Source organism: Grampus griseus (genome assembly GCF_964374135.1).
Source record: "Grampus griseus genome assembly, chromosome: 1".
NCBI classification, from domain to species: domain Eukaryota; kingdom Metazoa; phylum Chordata; class Mammalia; order Artiodactyla; family Delphinidae; genus Grampus; species Grampus griseus.
The window spans coordinates 77,525,531-77,548,556 of NC_139017.1; the positions used below are offsets into that span (position 1 = coordinate 77,525,531).

At 43.9% G+C, this 23,026-nt stretch overlaps 1 protein-coding gene across 1 annotated transcript in view; it reads right to left on the minus strand.

Moving 5' to 3' along the window:
• LOC309819547 (myomegalin) overlaps window positions 1-23,026 on the minus strand; it is a 149,148-nt gene that overhangs the window by 15,791 nt on the left and 110,331 nt on the right. Inside the window, 10 exon segments of the mRNA XM_082649800.1 lie at window positions 9,453-9,577; window positions 10,192-10,381; window positions 11,834-11,953; window positions 12,639-12,770; window positions 13,119-13,370; window positions 17,163-17,348; window positions 19,385-19,537; window positions 20,157-20,380; window positions 21,501-21,552; window positions 22,583-22,818. Of these exon segments, the coding sequence (XP_082505926.1) occupies window positions 9,453-9,577; window positions 10,192-10,381; window positions 11,834-11,953; window positions 12,639-12,770; window positions 13,119-13,370; window positions 17,163-17,348; window positions 19,385-19,537; window positions 20,157-20,380; window positions 21,501-21,552; window positions 22,583-22,818 (1,670 nt within the window).

The window sequence follows — 23,026 nt, forward strand, 5'->3', positions numbered from 1 at the left end:
GTAGGGCAAAAGAAAAAAAGAAAAAACAAACACAAAAGAATAGGAATGGGACCTGCACCTCTGGGAGGGAGCTGTGAAGGAGGAAAAGTTTCCACACATTAGGAAGACACTTCACTGGTGGAGAGTCGGGGTGGGAGTAGGGAAAGCTTTGGAGCCACAGAGGAGAGCGCAGCAACAGGGGTGCAGAGGGCAAAGTGGAGAGATTCCCACACAGAGGATCGGTGCCGACCAGGACTCACCAGCCTGAGAGGCCTGTCTGCTCACCCTCCAGGGCAGGTGGGGGCTGGGAGCTGAGGCTTGGGTTTCAGAGGTCAGACCCCAGGGAGAGGACTGAGGTTGGCTGTGTGAACACAGCCTTAACGGGGCTAGTGCACCAAAGCTAGTGGGGAGGGAGTCCAGGAAAAACTCTGGACCTTCCTAAGAGGCAAGAGACCATTGTTTCGGACTGTCCAAGGAGAGGGGATTCCTTCCGCGTTTGCCCACAGAAGGCAGAGCACTGCCTAAACAAGCTCCAGAGACGGGCGCGAGCCATGGCTATCAGCTTGGATACCAGAGACAGGCATGAAACTCTAACACTGCTGCTGCAGCCACTGATAATCCTGTGTGCAAGCACAGGTCACTATCCACACATCCCCCCAGGAGCCTGTTCTGCTTGCCACTGCCAGGGTCCCATGATCCATGGACAACTTTCCTGGGAGAATACATGGTGTGCCTCAGGCTGTTGCAACATCATGCCGGCCTCTGCCACTGCAGGCTTACCCTGCATTCCAATTATGACTACCGTACCACTCCCTCCCCCTGACATGAGTGAGCAGAGTCCCCTAATCAGCCACTGCTTTAACCCTGTCCTGTCTGGGCAGGAACAGATGCCTGAGGGTGACTTACACACAGACATGGGGCCAAAACCAAAGCTGAACCCCAGCAGCTGTGTGAACAAAGAAGAGAAAGGGAAATCTCTCCCACCAGCCTCAGGAGCAGCAGATTAAATCCCCACAATCAACTTGATGTACCCTGCATCTGTGGAATACCTGAATAGACAACGAATCATCCCAAAATTGAGGAGGTAGACTTTGGGAGCAACTGTAGACTTGGGGTTTACTGCCTGCAACTGACTTGTTTCTCGTTTTTATGTTTATCTTAGTATAGTGTTCAGCGCTTGTTATCATTGGTGGATTTGTTTATTGGTTTGGTTGCTCTCTTCTTTTTTTAATTATTATTACTTTAAAAATTTTTTTATCTTAATAATTTTTTATTATTCTTTCTTTTCTTCTCCCTTATCTTCTGAGCTGTGTGGCTGGCAGGGTCTTGGTGCTCTGGCCTGGTGTCAGGCCTGAGCCTCTGAGGTGGTAGAGCCGAGTTCAGGACATTGGCCCACCAGAGACCTCCTGGACCCATGTAATATCAATTGGCAAGAGGTCTCCTAGAAATCTCCATCTCAACACTAAGACCCAGCTCCACCCAACAGCCAGCAGGCTCCAATGCTGGACACCCCATGGCAAACAACTAGCAAGACAGGAACACAAACCCACCCATTAACAGAGAGGCTGCCTAAAATCATAGTAAGTTCCCAGACAACACAAAACACACCACCAGACGTGGACCTGCCCACCAGAAAGACAAGATCCAGCCCCACCCACCAGAACACAGGCACCAGTCCCCTCCATCAGGAAGCCTACACAAGCCACTGAACCAACCTTACCCACTGGGGGCAGACACCAAAAACAGTGGGAACTACGAACATGCAGCCTGAGAAAAGGAGACCCCAAACACAGAAAGTTAAACAAAATGAGAAGACAGAGAAATATGCAGCAGGTGAAGGAGCAATGTAAAAACCTACCATACCAAACAACTGTAGAGGAAATAGGCAGTCTACCTGAAAAAGAATTCAGAGTAATGATAGTAAAGATGATCCAAAATCTTGGAAACAGAATGGAGAAAATACAAGAAATGTTTAACAAGGACCTAGAAGAACTAAAGAGCAAACAAACAATGATGAACAACACAATAAATGAAATTAAAAGTTCTCTAGAAGGAATCTATAGCAGAATAACTGAGGTAGAAGAACGGATAAGTGACCTGGAAGATAAAATACTGGAAATAACTACTGCAGAGCAGAAAAAAGAAAAAAGAATGAAAAAATTGAGTACAGTCTCAAAGACTCTGGGACAACATCAAATGCACCAACATTCAAATTATAGGGGTCCCAAAGAAGAAGAGAAAAAGAAAGGGTCTGAGAAAATATTAGAAGAGATTATAGCTGAAAACTTCCATAACATGGGAAAGGAAGTAGTCAATCAAGTCCAGGGAGTGCAGAGAGTCCCAGGCAGGATAAATCCAAGGAGAAACATGTCAAGACACATATTAATCAAACTATGAAAAATTAAATACAAAGAAAAATATTAAAAGCAGCAGGGGAAAAGCAACAAATAACATACAAGGGAACCCCCATAAGGTTAACAGCTGATCTTTCAGCAGAAACTCTGCAAGCCAGAAGGGAGTGGCAGGACATATTTAAAGTGATGAAAGAGAAAAACCTACAACCAAGATTACTCTACCCAGCAAGGATCTCATTCAGATTTGATGGAGAAATTAAAACCTTTACAGACAAGCACAAGCTAAGAGAATTCAGCACCACCAAACCAGCTTTACAACAAATTCTAAAGGAACTTCTCTAGGAAGGAAACACAAGAGAAGGAAAAGCCCTACAAAAACAAACCCAAAACAATTAATAAAATGGTAATATGAACATACATATCAATAATTACCTTAAATGTAAATAGACTAAATGCTCCAACCAAAAGACACATACTGTCTGAATGGATACAAAAACAAGACTCGTATATATGCTGTCTACAAGAGACCCACTTCAGACCTAGGGACACATCCAATCTGAAAGTGAAGGGATGGAAAAAGATATTCCATGCAAATGGAAATCAAAAGAGCGCTGGAGTAGCAATTCTCATTTCAGAAAAAATAGACTTTAAAATAAAGACTATTAAAAGAGACAAAGAAGGACAATACATAATGATCAAGGGATCAATCCAAAAAGAAGATATAACAATTGTAAATATTTATGCACACAACATAGGAGTACCTCAATACATAAGGCAAAGGCTAACAGCCATAAAAGGGGAAATCAACAGTAACACAGTAATAGTAGGGGACTTTTACACCCCACTTTCACCAATGGACAGATCATCCAAAATGAAAATAAATAATGAAACAAATGAAATGATCCAAAATGAAAATAAATAAGGAAACAAAAATGACACATTAAAGAGATAAGGGAACATATGTATATGTATAACTGATTCACTTTGTTATAAAGCAGAAACTAACACACCATTGTAAAGCAATTATACCCCAATAAAGATGTTAAAAAAATGACACATTAAGCAAGATAGACTTAATTGATATTTATAGGACATTCCATCCAAAAATAACAGAATACACTTTCTTCTCAAGTGCTCATGGAATATTCTCCAGGATAGATCATATCTTGGGTCACAAATCAAGCCTTGGTAAATTTAAGAAAACTGAAATCACATCAATCATCTTTTCTGACCACAATGCTATGAGACTAGATATCAATTACAGGAAAAAAAACTGTAAAAAATACAAACACATGGAGGCTAAACAATACACTACTAAATAATCAAGAGATCACTGAAGAAATCAAAGAGGAAATCAAAAAATACCTAGAAACAAATGACAATGAAAACACGATGACCCAAAACCTATGGGATGTAGCAAAAGCAGTTCTAAAAGGGAAGTTTATAGCAATACAATCTTACCTCAAGAAACAAGAAACATCTCAAATAAACAAACTAACCTTACACCTAAAGTAATTAGAGAAAGAAGAACAAAAAACCCCCCAAAGTTAGCAGAAGGAAAGAAATTATAAAGATCAGATCAGAAATAAATGAAAAATAAATAAAGGGAACAATAGCAAAGATCAATAAAACTAAAAGCTAGTTCTCTGAGAAGATAAACAAAATTGATAAACCACTAGCCAGGCTCATCAAGAAAAAAGAGGAGAAGACTCAAATCAACAGAATTAGAAATGAAAAAGAAGTAACAACTGACACTGCAGAAATACAAAGGATCATGAAAGATTACTACAAGCAACTATATGTCAATAAAATGGACAAACAGGAAGAAATGGACAAATTCTTAGAAATGCATAACCTGCTGAGATTGAACCAGGAAGAAATAGAAAATATGAACAGACCAATCACAAGTAATGAAATTGAAACTGTGATTAAAAATCTTCCAATAAACAAAAGCCCAGGACCAGATGGCTTCACAGGCGAATTCTATCAAACATTTAGAGAAGAGCTAACACCTATCCTTCTCAAACCCTTTCAAAATATAGCAGAGGGAGGAACACTCCCACTCATTCTACGAGGCCACCATCACCCTAATACCAAAACCAGACAAAGATGTCACAAAAAAGAAAACTACAGGCCAATATCACTGATGAACATAGATGCAAAAATCCTCAACAAAATACTAGCAAACAGAATCCAACAGCACATTAAAGGATCATACACCATGATCAAGTGGGGTTTATCCCAGGAATGCAAGGATTCTTCGATATACACAAATCAATCAGTGTGATATACCATATTAACAAACTGAAGGATAAAAACCATATGATAATCCCAACAGATGCAGAAAAAGCTTTCAACAAAATTCAGCACCCATTTACAATAAAAACTTTCCAGAAAGTGGGTACAGAGGAAACCTACCTCAACATCATAAAGGCCATATATGACAAACCCAGAGCCAACATTGTTCTCAATGGTGAAAAACTGAAACTACTTCCTCTAAGATCAGGAACAAGGCAAGGTTGCCCATTCCCACCATTATTATTCAACATAGTTTTGGAAGTTTTAGCCATAGCAATGAGAGAAGAAAAAGAAATAAAAGGAATCCAAATCAGAAAAGAAGAAGTAAAACTGTCACTGTTTGCAGATGACATGATACTATACATAGAGAATCCTAAAGATGCTACCAGAAGACTACTAGAGCTAATCAATGTATTTGGTGGAGTAGCAGGATACAAAATTAATGCACAGAAATCTCGTGCATTCCTGTACACTAATGATGAAAAATCTGAAAGAATAATTATGGAAACACTCCCATTTACCCTTGCAACAAAAGAATAAAATATCTAGGAATAAACCTACCTAAGGAGACAAAAGGTCTGTACACAGAAAACTATAAGACACTGATGAAAGAAATTAAAGATGATACCAACAGATGGAGAGATATACCATGTTCTTAGATTGGAAGACTCAACGTTGTGAAAATAACTCTACTACCCAAAGCAATCTACAGATTCAATGCAATCACTATTAAACTACCAAGGCATTTTTCACAGAACTAGAACAAAAAAATTCACAATTTGTATGGAAACATGAAAGACCTGAAATAGCCAAAGCAAAACTGGAGAAAGAAAAACGGAACATGAGGAATCAGGCTCCCCGACTCCAGACTATACTACAAAGATACAGTAATCAAGACAGTATGGTACTGGCACAAAAACAGAAATATAGATAAATGGAACAGGATAGAAAGCCCAGAGATAAACCCATGCACATATGGTCACCTTATCTTTGTTAAAGGAGGCAAAAATACACAACGGAGAAAACACAGCCTCTTCAGTAAGTGGTGCTGGGAAAACTGGACAGTGACATTGAAAAGAATGAAATTAGAACACTTCCTAACACCATACACAAAAATAAACTCAAAATGGATCAAAGACCTAAATGTAATGCCAGACACTATAAAAGTCTTAGAGGAAAACATAGGAAGAACATTCTTTGACATAAATCACAGCAAGATCCTTTTTGACCCACCTCCTAGAGAAATGGAAATGAAAACAAAAATAAACAAATGGGACCTAATGAAACATAAAACCTTTTGCACAGCAAAGGAAACCATAGACAAGATGAAAAGACAACCCTCAGAATGGGAGAAAATATTTGCAAACAAAGCAACTGACAAAGGATTAATCTCCAAAATATACAAGCAGTTCATGCAGCCCAATGTCAAAAAAACAAACAACCCAATCCAAAAATGGGCAGAAGACCTAAACAGACATTTTTCCAAAGAAGATATGCAGATTGCCAACAAACACATGAAAGAATGCTCAACATCACCAATCATTAGAGAAATGTAAATCAAAACTACAATGAGGTATGACCTCACACCGGTCAGAATGGCCATCATCAAAACATCTGCAAACAATAAATGCTGGAGAGGGTGTGGAGAAAAGGGAACCCTCTTGCACTCTTGGTGCGAATGTAAATTGATACAGCCACTATGGAGAACAGCACGGAGGTTCCTTAAAAAACTAAAAATATGATGAACTGGGTGATTGGGATTGACATGTATACACTGATGTGTATAAAATTGATGACTAACAAGAACCTTCTGTATAAAAAAATAAATTAAATAAAATACAAAAATTCAAAAAAAAAAAAACTAAACTAAAAATAGAACTACCATATGACCCAGAAATCCCATTTCTGGGCATATACCCTGAGAAAACCATAATTTAAAAAGAGTCGTGTATCACAATGTTCATTGAAGCTCTATTTACAATAGCTACGACATGGAAGCAACCTAAGTGTCCATCGACAGATGAATGGATAAAGAAGAAGTGGCACCTATATCCAATGGAATATTAACTCAGCCATAAAAAGAAACAAAATTGAATTATTTGTAGTGAGGTGGATGGACCTAGAGTCTGTCATACAGATTGAAGTAAGTCAGGAAGAGAAAAACAAATACCATATGTTAACACACATATGTGGAATCTAAAGAAAAAAAATGGTTATGAAGAACCTAGGGGCAGGACAGAAATAAAGACGCAGATGTAGAGAATGGACCTGGGGACACAGGGAGGGGGAAGGGTAAGATGGGATGAAGTGAGAGAGGGGCATGGACTTATATATACTACCAAAATAGATAGCTAGTGGGAAGCTGCCACATAGCACAGGGAGATCAGCTCTGTGCTTTGTGACCACCTAGAGGGGTCGGAGAGGGTGGGAGGGAGACACAAGAGGGAGGAGATATGGGGATATATGTATATGTATAGCTGATTCACTTTGTTATAAAGCAGAAACTAACATACCATTGTAAAGCAATTATACTCCAATAAAGACATTAATAAAATAAAATAAAAAAGAAACGAAATTGAGTTATTTGTAGTGAGGTGGATAGATCTAGACTCCGTCATACAGAGTGAAGTAAGTCAGAAAGAGAAAAAGAAATACCATATGCTAACACATACATATAGAATCTAAAAAGTAAAATAAAAAAAAGGTTCTGATGAACCTAGGGGCAGGACAGGAATAAAGATGCAGACGTGGAGAATGGACTTGAGGACGCTCAAGAGGGACTTCCCCCTTGGAGGGGGAAGGGTAAGCTGGGATGAAGTGAGAGAGTAGCACTGACATATATACACTACCAAATGTAAAATAGATAGCTAGTGGGAAGCAGCTGCATCCCACAGGGAGATCAGCTCTGTGCTTTGTGACCACCTAGAAGGGTGGGATAGGGAGGGTGGGAGGGAGATGCAAGAGAGGGTGGATATGGGATATATGTATACATATCGCTGATTCACTTTGTTATACAGCAGAAGCTAACACAACACTGTAAAGCAATTATACTCCAATAAAGATGTTAAAAATAAATGTCTCAAAAGAATAAAAAGAAAAAAAAAGAAGATATGGTACATATATACAATGCAATATTACTCAGCCATAAAAAAGAATGAAATAATGTTATTTGTAGCAACATGGATGGACCTAGAGATTATCATACTAAATGAAGTATGTCAGACAGAGAAACAAGTATCATATGATATCACTTATATGTAGCATCTTTAAAAATGATACAAATGAACTTATTTACAAAACAAACTGACTCACAGACTTAGAAAGTTATAGTTACCAAAGCGGAAAGGGTTGAGGGGGAGGGATAAATTAAGAGGTTGGGATTAACATAAACACACTTTAATATAAAATAGATAATCAACAAGGACCTACTGTGTAGCACAGGGAACTCAATACTCTGCAATAACCTATATGGGAAAAGATTCTGAAAAAGAATTGATATATGTATAACTAAATCACTTTTCTATACACCTGAAACTAACACAACATTGTAAGCCAAATATATTCCAATATAAAAAATAAATTTTAAACATTTTTTTAAAAGAGAAAAAAAAAAATAAAAAGGGAGCAAAGTATGAAGACTTACCCAACCTGATTTCAAAATTTACTATAAAACTCTAACAATGTAGACAGTTTGGTATTGGTGTAAGAATAGGCATATTGATTAATGGAACAGAATGGAGAATTCAGAAATAGACTCACACATATATTGAGAAGTGATTTTTTTTTTTTGCCTTGGCAATTGTTTTTCAATAGATTGCCAAGCAATTAGAAGATAGTCATGGTGATGAAAAGTCAATTGTGTTTCTATATCTTAGCAAAAAACCCAATTATTTGGCAATTGAAATAAAAATGTTATCCCACATACATGAGAAATATTTATGTATAAGTCAAAATATGAAAGATGAATATACTAAAAATTACAAAATATTATTAACAGAAGTTATGGTCACTTGACTGTCAACAAAGCTGCCAAGGTAATTCAATGGGAAATGGCAGTCTTTGTAACAGATGGTGCTGGAAAAACTTTAACCTTTTTCTCACTTCGCATACAAAATTAACTCAAAGTGAAATGCAGTCCTAAACATAAGAGCAAAAGCTATAAAACTGCAATAAGAAAAATACAAGGAAATCTTTATGATCTTGAGATAGACAAAGATTTCTTAGCTAGGACATAAAGAAAAGCATAAATAATAAAACAAAAAATTTGATTAATTGACCTTCAACAAAATTTAAAAGTTTTGTCTTTCAATGACACTAAAAAGACTTGGAGAATATATCTGCAAATTATTTTTCTGACAAAAATTCCAGAATAAAAATTTCTTTAAAAAAACTTTTAATTTTCTCACTGGGGTAAGAGCAGGTTTTCTGCAACATTGGCTGCATGGGTGGTCAGAATTCACAACATTCAAGACATTTTCAAATGATGATATCACCAGGACAGTTCTGTGTATTTGTTTTTGAATTACTGTATAATCTGGACTTTGATTAACTTGTCTCAGACCATGCAGGTGGGTATAGTTCGACTCTTGTGGCCTATTTTTAAGGATGTCGAGGCTGGATCTTGTTCATGTCACCAACCTCTGGGCTTTGTGTGTGAGAGCTCCCCTCTCTTCTTATTGGGATCCTCAATGACTGAGGTTTTTTTTCTGAGACAGAGCAAGATAGGTTTCCAAGATCTCCACAACTCCCAAGGTAGAGACTTCACCAGGACTCTTAGCAAGAGCAAGAAGCTCATAGGGTGGGGAAGAAGGGAAAACATACCTTTCAGCCCCTTCTTGGAATTGCCATAAAGTCCCTCGTAGATCTGTAGCTCTGACTGGAGGGACTGGAAAAGCTGCTGTTTCTCCTCACACTGATGCTGCAAGAGGGCCAGCTTATGCTGCAGCCTGTCAGGGGAGAAGCAAGGGTCTGCTGAGCTGGTGAGGCCCCACCAGGGCAAGAGGCTGTGAGCCAACTTCTGCATCATAGAATTCTAGCCCTAGATGTCAACTTAGGGGTCATGAAGACCATCGCTTTGATTTTACAGATGTGGCAACAGAGGCTTGGAAGGTAAAGTAACTGTGCTTGGAGTCATGCCATTAGCTACCATACCTAGGACACACTACCTGGTATTCTTACTGCCCCACATTGCTCTTTTCATGTTGTCAAGCAGTTACAGGGTTTACACTGGGGACCAGCATCATGGCTGGTGTAGAAGCTTCCTAGGTTATGGTGGGACTAATATCTTAAAACTAACTGGAAGCACGAGAATGTACTTTCTCCAGAATCTGATATGCTGAAGCCTTCCATAACAAGGTTTTACTCTTTCAACTCTGGAGTGAAAAAGACATTCCCAGAGAAGTCCTTCCTTCTGTTCAAAGTTACCCATAAATCCGGTATAGCGGAGGGGATAGTGAGGTTTCCAAAAACCTCAATGGCAAGACCATTAACCGTCTTGCCAATATCCCTTTTGCTAAATCTGAAAATGGGCCACCTTCCTTATCAGTGGGCTCCCTCTAACCTGGAGTCTTTCTCCTGGAGAGATAGTCGTTCCTCCTCGAAATGCAAGATCTCCTGCTGCTTCTCCTTCAAGTCTTCCAGAAGCTGCTGCCGTTCCACCTTTTGGCGCTCCCGCTCCACTTCCAGTTCTTGAAGCCGGGATCGAGAGGTCAGCAGAGCCTCCCTCAGGCATTCTGTTTCCTGGGAGTGCTCTGGTGGGCAGAACACAGGAGTACATATATTGTAAGGCCAAAGGTCAGCAGCAAGATGAGCCCAAGCGCATCCATCCTGACAAACAGAACTAAAGCAAAAGGAGGGCCAGCGTATGCTGCCAGGAGAGACAAAGTGAGGGTATGCTATTATATCCACACACTCAGAGGGATGGGAACCTCTTTCTCGGCAATGCCCTTTGATCCTCATTTAATACGTCCCACCTTGCTTTTAGAGAAAACACTCTGCTTCCTGACGCTCACTGTTTTTTAAGTCTTCACATACCTTCTGTGCAGTAATCCATTCTTGAATTTTGCCACAGATCCACATCAAAATTTCTTGTCTACAGTTTTTAGTATATATTGTTTTCATCATATTGCAAATAGAGCTATCTGTTCTTTCCTGGTCTTGCAGCATCTCTCTGATCTTCATGATTTCTCAAAGACTATTGACAGGGACTCTGAGAATAAGGCTCCGGTGCTGTCAGTCGGCTGGGGCAGAATCACCTGGGCCTGGCAGACTGAGCTCTTTTAAATCTTACTATCTTCTCACCTGTGAGGTCTGTTCTGCTCTTTCCAGGCATGCAATGGTAGTTTAGTAGTTCTGCCTTCTCCCTTATCTTATCATTTTTGTTATCCTCCCAAGCAGAGATCACTCCTCTCACATCTTCTTGCTCTGAGGAGGCTAAGTTAGAAATATCTCTTGATGTCTTTTTCCTTTCCCACAAGCATTCTTTCCTTCTGGGCTTAATCCTCTTAGCCACTATTCTCTGTTATGGCTATTCAATAAATATTTGTAAATAAAAATAATTTGTAATTGAAAGTATATGGATTCCATTTAGTCAATTAACACTAAGGTCAGCTGCCCCACCAGGCCGCACAGGAAATGATGCCCACACGTGGATGCCCACTGAATAGTGTTGGGAAAGCTCTGGAGGACATTTTGCTAGCATCTTCAGACACAGAGTCATGAGGACTCTGGTGACCAAAGAGGAGCCCTGAGTGTATGAGTAGGAGGTGGTGAGGAGATACAGGGATAGCAGATCAGCATGGGAGGGACACACAGAGCTGCCACGTCTGGAGAAACCTGAGAGAGTGTATCGGCCTCATGTTGCTCCCTGTCCTGGGTCCAAACTAGCTGTGAACTGTGGGCAGGTAGAACAGGCACTAAGGTTGCAGTTTGAGAGCTAATGCCTGAATATCTGCAGGGGGGTTGCACAGAGGTGGTGGATTTCCTAGAGCGCCTTGTCCTTGGAGCATAGGAGTCTAAGGGCCCATGGTTGGGAATTGCCAGAAACTAGCCCTTTCTAGAGTGAGAATAGCTATGGGAGTTTGGGGTTGCTGGGTCTGGGTAGCTCTGTTCTCTCCACCTCGTCTCTTTGCTTCTCCAGTTGGTGACTGGTACGGGCAGGGAGGAAAGGGAGTAACCACAGTTTGCGGCTCTTGACCACTCACCTCTGGAAGCATGACTGAGCTGAGCCTGAAGCCTCTGGTTTTCTTCCCTAAGGACTCTGTTCTCATTGCAGAGCTGAGGTGTGGACTCCAGGCCCGGACTGTAGAAGTTAGAGGTGGGTCCTGTCCCAGGAAGTGCAAGCAGGCAAGTCACACATTTGGGTAACAGACGCTCTCTGTGTTGCTCATTCTGTATCTCCAAAGATACTATCCCAACCCAGCAGAAAACCCAGAGAACTCGCATCCTGGGCCTAAAGCCCGATGGGCTGAATGCCTGGCTTTCCTGTGGCTCCTCTGAGTGGGTTCTGTGCGTGCATTACCACGTGCCCTGGCTGTAGCTGTTCAGGAGGCCCTTTCCCCTAAATAGCTGCTGCTGAGCTGTGGGCAGGACAAGGGCGTATGGAAGGGACGGCTTCCAAGTGTCAGCAGCCTGGCGGGGGTGGGGGAGGAAGGCCACCTCGGTAAGCGGCTGGAGGAGGTCCTGCAGACCTGGCTCTACCACTTGCCAATCACAGGACCAGGACACAGAAGTCAGCAGGCAGATATGAGCAGATTCGGATGGAAGAGAAGTCAGAGGATCCTGGGGACCAGACCTGGTTAGATCTGCCGCAAGGAAAGTTACTCTCTGAGCTCAGATACAGCTGCAACGGGAGGATAGTAAGTACTTGCCCTCTGCCTTGCTGGTGTAAGGAGCAAATACAGAAAAGCAGACCTCGGTGCTTTGAAATCTGCGAAGCTCTGCCTAGGGGTTGACCTTCAGCAGCTCCCTAATTACAACCAGAAACAGGAAGGCCTGGGCCTCTCCTACCGCTTCCGCGGGCAGTGGAGCTGAGCCTGTGTTCCAGCTGCTCCCGCAGGCGGTCGTTAATGCAGATGGACTCCTCCAGGCGCTGGCGCAGGTTCCGGATTTCACCAAGGTGCTCCTCTAGCAGGTCAGTCCCTGCAGTCACCCAGCAGGACAGGAGGAGGTGTGAGATGGAGAATCCTGGTCACTAGTGGGGCCCATATGGGGGGGGTGGGGTTTGGCCAGTGGCCTCTCAGCAAGATCCCTAAACATCACCGGTCTCTCTCACGGGCATCCAGGAGCTCAGGTGACTTTGTTTAAAGAGTAAATTGGCTTCAAACACAGGACAGCTGGTGCTAACCAAGCCCCATGGGCCTCCTCCCATGCAGGGGTTCGTGTAAGGGAGTTGTAATTGTACATGTACAGCTACCAGGGTAACTGGTAAGCGTAAGGGGTTTCACACGGTTTAGAAAAATAATTGACCTGCTCGGCTTTGTGCTTTACCTGTGGGTTTGGAGTTAAGCTGGTACATGGAGGAGCCTGAAGATGGTTCCCCAGATATGCTCCCTTTCTGAGGCCTCATCATGTCCCACTGGCCTCTGCTGCCCAAGTACCCAGGCTCAAGGATTCTGCCCAGTTCTATGGTGCCCCTCAGAGAAGAGAGGGGCTGGGCAGGGTTGAGGTAGTGGGAAGAGCTGGCTTCTAAATGGTTGGTTGGCAATGTGGCTGGGGAAGCAGGATGAACACTGCTGACACCTGGGCAGAATGAAACATGAATGAGAACCAGTATCAGAACAGAAGGATCGGCAAGGAAGCATGTGATTGCTAAGAACAGACACTAAAGGGGACATGGCTATCAGAGGTCCCAGTCTGCTGGGAAATTCCAATTAGATGAGGATTCCCATCCTAGAGGCTATAACTTTTCACCCCTTGTATTTGCTAGCATGAGACACCAAGAGGTAGGGGATGAATAACATATCAGAAAGTCACCAGTGTACACAAAAGGGAAGTCCAGTGGCCCTAATCCTGGCTCCTGTGATAATTCCTCATGACAGATTCCAGGGAAGTTCCAGAAGTAGAACTCACTGGGAAAATCAGAGGTTAAGAGTGTGATGGGCCATAGCATTGAGCACACCTGTGAACGGGAACATTTGTGTCCCTATGAGTACTTGCTGTACCCAGAAGCTAACCTGCCAGCTTTTGGGGTTGTCAGAAGAGGAAGGGGGTATAAATCCAGCTAGACATGGTGGCCCCAGTTACTCCAGAGTGAGGAACTTCTTTGCTGAGGCTGGGGGAGGTTCTAGGTAAGGCAAGAGGTGATTTCATTCTTACCCAACATGGTTCCAGGAACTGAAATATGTCATCACTCATGTCTAAAGAGTGATGAACACTCTTCCATGGGGGAGGGAGGGCCTTTCATTTCATAGGCTGGTGCTTTCATAGATCCTATGAAATCATGGGCCTTCCCATTATCTCTGCTTCTGTGTAAAAAGAAGCCCAACTTGGTGGAGAGAGGGAAAGATGTGAACAGGGCCATAGTTTAGGATATTCACATTCAGAAAACTACCTTCTTCCAGGGATTATCAATATGGGCAGTAGGTAGCTCTACCTACGAAATAGGAGTGAGGAGTGAGGTCATGGTTCCCTCCAACCAAGCCAACCCCCTTTGAGGGATTAATGCAATTGGCAGTTGCCAAGTTTGATCCTCATTTATAACTGTTTCTCAAATTTGGCCACATACTGGAATCATCTGAGACAATGTAAAAACATGTACTGGTGCCTGGACCCCCAGAGGTTTTACCTTAATTGGTATGCAGTGCAGCTTGGGCACTGGATGTTTTAAAATCATCCCAGCTGATTCTAGGAGGCAGGAAAGTTTGAGAAGTATTGTCATGGGTCTCCCCTTCCCCAATTTGAAAAATACTAGATATTCATTAGGATCACAGGAAGTTAAAGAGGGAGATGAAACACGTAAGCATCTAAACTATAGTCAGTAATTTTTTTTTTTTTTTGAGGTACGCGGGCCTCTCACTGTTGTGGACCCTCCCGTTGCGGAGCACAGGCTCCGGACGTGCAGGCTCAGCGGCCATGGCTCACGGGCCCAGCCGCTCCACGGCATGTGGGATGTGGGATGTGGGATCTTCCCGGACTGGGGCACGAACCCGCGTCCCCTGCATTGGCAGGCGGACTCTCAACCACTGCGCCACCAGGGAAGCCCTGTAGTCAGTATTTTAAAGAATGTGACTTCCTGCCTCTCTCACACCTCCTTCAACCCCAGCCCCACACAGGCAGAGGGGGAAATCAGTGATTGTCGACAGTCAGCTTACTATCTCACCAAGGTCATAGGAGGTGCCAAGTCTATCGGTAACAGTGATCAGTATTCTCATGTTCCAGTCTTTCCGGTCACACGATACAGAGCACATGCCCTAAACCATGCAAAGACACCAGACAGACTCTTGCACAAGGAAATTTTAGCCCCACAGTGGCCTGAGAAGCCGCCATGCACCACTGTCCACTTGGAAGCTTGTTTCAAAGCAAAGGAGGAGAGCTGGTGAGGACTGTGCTTGACAAGGCAAAAGAAAGGGCTACAGCCTTCCTCACCAAGGCTGGGACCACCCAAACTCTGGCCAGTGGCACAGACTGGATATGACTCCAATTCAACCCACATCACAGACCCTTTCATGCACAGTGCTCTCCTTCCTCCACCTTTCCCTTTGGGCAAAGACAAATGGACAGTGTGGAAAGATGAAGGAAAAGGTGTCAAGGAAAAGAAAGGTAATCTAGAGAACAGCTTTGCCTTTTGCCATGGAACAAATTTGTTATCCAACAGTTGTTGCTTCCAGGTGTGCTATAGTAGCAAGTTCTAGATCAGAGAGAACAGCACCTTCCCCTCATCTCTAAAGAGAGAAAAGATTGTTGCAAGGGGCCTCCAGAGTCGTTCAGCCGAGCTCAGCTCTGTGCTCTGAGCAGGACTGTAACAAAACCATTCTAGGTAGAGAAGATATAATGGAAATATGGAACTGGGAGCAGAGGATCTGAATTCAAGCCCATTTCTCCCAGTTACTAGTGATCTTGAACAAGTAACCTCACTTCCCTGAGTTTTAGTTACTGCTCTGGCAGGGAACAGGGTAAAACCATGTTCACGTTGGTAGGCAAACCTAGGCTGCTGTACCTGTGTGATGCTGATAAGAAGGTAGCCTCTAAGACTTCACTTCCGGCAGAAAGGAAGATGTACAAACTCTTCTAAAAATAGACTCAGTCTAGCTGGTTCTGGAAGTCAAACTGACGTCGGAGTAGACAGTGTATCCATTTTCAGAGCTGATAAATAAGCCAATCCGAATGACCTTTGGGGCTTCAGATATGCAGATTCCTAGCTGTGGTCTTAGGTCGTTGGACACCCTTTGTACAGTGACCCTACCCTTAATTTCTGCCTCATCCAAGCTCTTCTTTACAGGCACAGAGTGTGGTTTTAAGGTAATTTCAAATTGCTTTCTAGTTTTTTTAAGCACTACTACAGAGCAAATTCATCACGTGAGGTTCTTTTCTTATTTTAAGCTATAAGTGATAGCTTATAGCTTAAAATAAAACAAAATGTTTTATGATGTGGCATCCAGCCCATATTTACATCAAACCTTTCTCTAAAAGATGACCACATATTCTATGAATTCTGTGACTACATAGCATCAATTATATCTGGGAGTTGACAGAATTCACAATCAGACATCACAGCCTGTGCTTCTGTTTCTAGCTGTCCTTGTGTCGCCTGTGCAGAAACAGAAATTAACCTCGTGTAAGGGGAAGAGAGGTTTGGCATCCCTTCTTTTTTTTTTTTTTTTTTTTTTTTTTGCGGTACGCGGGCCTCTCACTGTTGTGGCCTCTCCCGTTGCGGAGCACAGGCTCCGGACGCGCAGGCTCAGCGGTCACGGCTCATGGGCCCAGCCGCTCCGCGGCATGTGGGATCTTCCCGGACCGGGGCACGAACCCGTGTCCCCTGCATCGGCAGGCGAACTCTCAACCACCGCACCACCAGGGAAGCCCTGGCACCCCTTCTTAACCCCTCCTCCACCATCCTTTTAGCCCCGAACCTGATGATGTCAGAATTTGAACTTGACTAAAAACATTTCACTGAGGAGGATATAATTGCCATGGAAATGATCCCATTGAAGGTGGCCATCGTTTTCTGGCCACTTCATCCTGCGTTGGCAGGCAAAAAACCTCTCTCCCATGTCCTGCCAGTGAACATGTTGCCAATGTGTCAGGGCTTCAATACACTTGGCGGAAGCTACCCCACACTGTCAGCAGTGGGAGAGCACCAGGTCTAGGGCCTGATGAACATATATATCTGTTAACTGATGAGGCACACACATGAGAAAGATAACAGTAAATATAGTTCCCAAAGCAGCAAGCACAGCCCTCCCTCAATTGTCCACTGATAATGTGTACCCCTATGTTATTTTTTAAAACTCTGCCATCCAGCCAAAGCCATGCAGAGAAACACAGTGTGGGTCCATCATTCGCAAGAACACAAATGCAGCAGGAAGTGCTCACTTTCTCCCAACTGCTTCTGCAGCATCTGCAGCTCCTGCTGAGCCTCAACCAAGGAGACCATGGGTGTCTCACAGCAGCCAAGGAGGGGAGGGCCAGCAGAGCTGAAAGGCAGGAAGCTGGGTGGAGCTGAGGGCAGTGGTGCCTGGGGAAGGCTAACCAGCGTGGGTATGGATTGAAAATGAAGGCCTAGAAACAGAAAGTTAGGGAGAAAGGAGATAAACCATTAGAGAGAAAGTCAGAGAAAAGAATGGGTGAAAGATTGAGAAGGGGAAACTATTCCCTGACCAAACATCTCCTTGGGGAGTGTCTATCATTCAATGTGGTGATGACTGAGATGGCCAAGGGGAAGCACTGTTACCCAGGATGCTGGTCTAGCTGACCCCCTCCTCCTCCTTCCCTGCCAGGGATGTATCCTGTACATGTATCTTGCATACACATTCTATGCTCATCTTGAAAACAATTGGCTACAAAAGGCAAGGTGGCACTACCATAACCCAGGCAGCCATGAAAGCCCCATCTTAGCCATCTGGACACGGATAGGTGAGGACGGCTGTGCCTGGCTGCTCTCAAGAGCCCCTGCAGTGCTGCTACCAGCATGTGCTAGTCCTGGCCCTTGTGACGAGACTCTCCCTACACCTAGAAGTCCTCTTCTGAAAGCAACAGGACTCATCCTGAGGAGGGCAGAAGTAGACTAGGATAGTGGGGAAGTTTGCATGACTAATGCATGTAATTCAACACTGATGGAAACAAACTTCAGAATCCCAAATCAATGTGTTCATTCACCAAAGGAAAAATAAAAGCCTTGGCATACTGACTTACACACAATGGCTTGCAAATCTTTCTGGACATTCAAATAATTTAAGAAAGATTCTTAAAATATACGGGTTCTTTCATCCTTACTGCAATCTACTGAATCATAAACTCTGGCAGTAGGGCTTAGAAATTTCTTTCTAAAAAAATCTTCACAGGTCATCATTAGGCAGTCCATCTATAGACAGGTCTTTAGGAACCCTGGGAAGTTCTCATGTTTGAATCTGTCTCCTCTTCCTAAAAAGAGTTATCGGGCAGATGGCCCACAGAGGGAGAAGAAACCAAGACAGACCTGTGGAGAATGTCTCACGTGAAAGACAATGATCACATTCTGAAAAACATCCCTTACCCCAAGATACTGACATAGTATCAGAGCAGTACAGCAAAGACCCCTGAATTACCAAGTGACACAGACCAGGTCTCCTTCAGGGAGGCATTCTGATTTTAAAACCCCTGACCTTCTGCTCTTTCTGATCCCAAAGCATTTACACAGATGTCTACAGTGCTTAGGTGAATAGCTTTTCCCCATGATTCCCTGGTTTAGCTGCTGCCCACTCTGGCCCAGAAACTTTGAGCCCAGGCTCAGAAAGAATTGAACACATTCTTTTTCTTAAGATTTTGGTTGACTTGTCCTCAAGAGAGACAAGGGCGGCAGAAGGAAAGTGCTGTTCTTCTGGGGGCACCTCTACACGAGTCCGACCTCACCACAACCACACTGAAGGCGGCCAGCCAGCCCATCTTGTTGGGTGGTAGGAGGTGAGAACAAGGTTTGCCCTTTCTCTGCCATTGCCAGTGTGGAGCAGTGATTGAACAATGCACCCCCTGGTAACTAAGCTGAGGCAGGTAAATGAAATGTACAACTACTGGTCCAAGATACACACCATATACACATCAAGGACTACCAACCCATTCATAAACCCATGAACGATAATGTAATATGAACAGAATCTTGTCTGAGGATACTGAAGCATCCTTAGCTATGAAGTAAGCTGCCCTGCCTACTGTAGAGGCTCCTCTGCGGATAAAATGGGGAACACATATAAGGGAGCAGCGGATGGAAATTTCCCTTTGTTCTTTAGCTACAGTAATCCTAGGAGAAGCATTTTGCCTCTGATTCTCAGGGTGAAATGAGAGAAAGAAATGAAGATGCTTCTTCTAGAATGATTAGTCAACTATTGGTCAAAATTGATACGTAGATCAAAGTCTATTGTGGATTATTTACTTTTCTAAAATATTTAAAACAAAGAGTAGTCAGACACTATTCGCTAATCCGGATGGTCTCTTGATTTTGTCTAGGATTTGATGTATTGATATAGAAGCTCCTAATGATGCTTTTCTTGTCCCTGAAGAAAAGTCAAACAGGCAGCTGAGGAAGAGGAGATGAAGACCCTGCCCCACTGGCTGTTGCATACCTGGATGGGCCGGGCTGGCCTCCTTGGGGGGATTCTGGGGAGCTGGCAAGCTGCTGGGGCTGCTGCTGGGTTCGGCCTTAACCCCCTGAGACGCACTGGTTGCTGATGGTTTAGAAGACAGTACAGCAGAAAGACTCGAATGATGGATGGAATCTACAAAACCCATGAATGAAAGAACATGTTTGATGTTCTACAAAGAACTGGAATCTGGCCTTATATTTAACCAGGGCAGAGCCTGGTTTTCAGGGAGAGCGTCAAGCACAAGCGCTGGGAGCGGTGTTCATTCCTTACTGGCAGACAGCTCCTTCAGTGAGGAAAGCCACCTTAGAGGTGAGAGTGGGGCTCAGAGCCTGAAACCATGAAAGTGGCACCTCCAAAAATACCAGGCAAGTCCAGCAGCATCTGTGGACACCCACGGAAACTCCGGGGTTCAGGAACTGCAGCTAGCTGGAGGGGTAAGATATCCCATCTTAAAAAAGGAGGTCAGTCAGACAGATGGTATGCTCATGAGGCAGTGGGGAAGAGAAGTCTCCGTAATTTCACCCTCCCCACTGTCGTTCGCCGTGTCCAACAGCAGTATCCGTATCCTGGTGGAAACCCAGCGACAGGGGTAACTTGCAGAGTCAGGAGCATAGCAAAGATCCTGACCCACCGGGGCCTGTGCTTGGCACGGTTCGGCCTGATACACACCAAGGTGCCTCTATAAGGCCTGGATGTGGAGGTCTCCTCTCAGCCTAGATAGAGGTGGTTCCACTCAGAAAGTGGAGGCTACCTGAGTGACCGGGTGAAGCCTTCTTCTCTTCATAGTGTGTGTACTCGCTGGCTATGTCCATGTCAGAGCAGGCTTCCGGCTCATCAGACGAGAAGGAAGAGCTGCTGGGAGACCGGTGGGAGTCAGACAAGGCACGGCTGCTGGAGGGCGTTAGGGACCGCGCGTCCAACGTGGCCTGCAGGACTTCAATCACTTTCTCCTTCTCCTGCAGCTCCCTGCTGAGCCTAGTGGGGCGAAGGAGGACAACAGCTGAACCCAAAGTCACTGGACTAGCTAGTCCTGACTAGGGCACATGGGAAAAGCCACATAAGTCAAGGGGACCATTCCTGCAAAGGGTAAACGAAATCACCCATCTCTGATTAGGAGTGGAAAGTAAGCCAGGTGCAGAGGGAAGGAGAGCAAGAGCTACCCAGTGCACTGGCCACACAACACACTGAGGACTAGCAGAGGCTCAGCTAGTGCTCCAAGGCACTGCTGCTTAACGTATGGTCCCCAGTACAGCTGGAGTCCGAGAACTGTTGGTTCCCAGTCTCCAGTGAGTACAGAAATGCAAGGTAAGCCTTGAGAAACATAGCAGTGTGGCATTCCCACAACATCTAGGAGTATGATAAGTAGAATCATCTGGTTGACTGAGATAGAGACAATGTGTGTGTCTGTGATGGATTAGAAAGGAAAACAAAAAAAAAAAAAAATACTTTGTCCTTCACTGCAGATATTTTGAGAAGCACTGAGTGGTCTAAAGCACACTCACGACACAAAGGGGCGTGAACTAGTGACTACAAAGGACTCTGAGCCTGTATTTTATTGCACGTAATGAGATAACATTCAGTGACTCAGTGAAAACTGGCTCCTAAGACGCTGTAGCCTCCCGGGATCTGCAACGTCAAGCACTTTTTTTAAATTAGGAACTGTAATACAATTCTTTTTTTCCCAAGGAAATTGTGTGGCCATTAAACTCGCTGCCAACTCAACTTGGGGAAAGCCAAGTTGGCAAAAAGCACACCTTGGTCTTTAAACACACAGTGGGGAAGCAGAGGAGATCCTTGGGGTGCCAAGGACCCTTAAAACCTGGTTAGTTTACTTTTAAGTCAGACTGACTCTAGGTTACTAAGCTAATAATATAATAATAAATCTAGGTTACTAATTTGAATAAATATACAAACAGAAATCAATAGAACTATATCAAAAGGGAGTAAGGCTAAAAAGAACAGTAATGTGTTCCATGAATAAATGAATTCATTACAATCAGCATTTTCCTTTTTTCCCCCTGATCTGTGAAACTGCAGCCACCCTTGACCCCTTAGGCCTTGTTCCTGATTCTTTACCAGATCCTACTTGAATTACCTCAGGGCCAGCGGCTCAAGTCCAGCTTGATCTTTCTCACTTTTATGATCCTCTGCAAACCAAATTCAGAAAGAAACAGTAAGAAATTAAACAGGTCTCACTTCACACATTATAAATGCAGGAGCCGATTTGGGTGCAAAATAGTGACTACTCTGTGTATGTCCAGGATATGTGGGAGAATTGCTCTGGGAGACCTCAGATTGTATCTTTAGAGAACAGACCTGCAGGTTCTCCTGAGCTCACCAGGCAGACCTTCCCTGACCTGGTAATCACCATCATGACTTCCTCTACCCTAAATCAATGCAAACAAAGTATAAAAGGCACTTGGCTAACTTCCCTCTGGAACATTCCAGCCTCCAAGCCTGCCACAGACTGACTCCCAGACGGAGCAGCTCTGTGACCCATCACAGCTTTCATGTAGAACCTACTCTTGCTTTGAGGAGATGATAAACAGCCCTGTCCCACCTCTGCACCTGCCGCTAGGATGTGGGATGGTTGGCCCCCAAGACTGATCCTGCTGTTCTCCCTCGGGTGCTGTCAGGAAATTCTAAGTCAAGGGCTTCAATAATTACCAATATTCCTAGCCCTTGTACTATGACATTCAGTGCCCAAACCATGTTCAAAAGGGCATAGTGCTTCATCTGTATTTGAATTACATTCATGTGCAATACCAGGCAATAGATGAAGAAACAGAGATACCAAAAGGTTAAGTCATTTGCCCAAAGAAACTTATGGCAGCATCCAGGCTAGAGCTTGCGTACTGCAAGTCTCGGTTCAGGGCTCCTTTAACTACAGTGAAGTCCTCTGATCTCTTCTCCCTTTCTCTCCCTTAGCACTAGATGGACTCAGCCTCCTTCCCTAAAGGTCACATTCCATAAATGATGCTGTAATCATGGCCTCTCTGACCCTGTGGTTCCTCCTCGGTGCTTCCCACTGGCCAGTCCCGATTCTGTAATGACCCCTGGGTTAACTGAAGTGGAAGCAGAACCTGGGTTAAAAGGCTGTGGTGGAGGTGTGGCGGTCACCTGGGGCTGGGCTCTGGGAGGGACTGAGAGTGTCCAAAAGCCCTGTGGCCAACTTACTGGTGCTGAGTTTGCTGGTGAGCCTCTCTGTCAGCTGGCTTCCCTGAGCGAGTTGCTCCCGGAAGCTCTGCCCCAAGTAGTAGTCAATGTCATTGCTCCTTAGGAGGTCCTCGAAAGACTTTACTGTATCTTTCGCATGCTGGGTGAGAAGATAACAGATACCTCTCCCTTCTCGTATTTTCTGGCGTAGGTAGGATAGTTCTCGGGCCTGGTCCTGAATCAGGGAATCATATTTCCTAATGTAGGAAAGAAGAGGAAAGGGTAAGAATGGAAAAGAGTGAAAATTAAGTTATGGGGGCTTCTGTAGTCATTTCTGTGAGAACATCTCTAAGAGTTCCTCCGTTTAAGCTGAATTCTGGCACAAAAACCAAAGGATGTATTTAAGAGTAAATTCTGTTCTGACAAACTTGCATCAAACAACATGGTATGCCACCATTCTTCCAC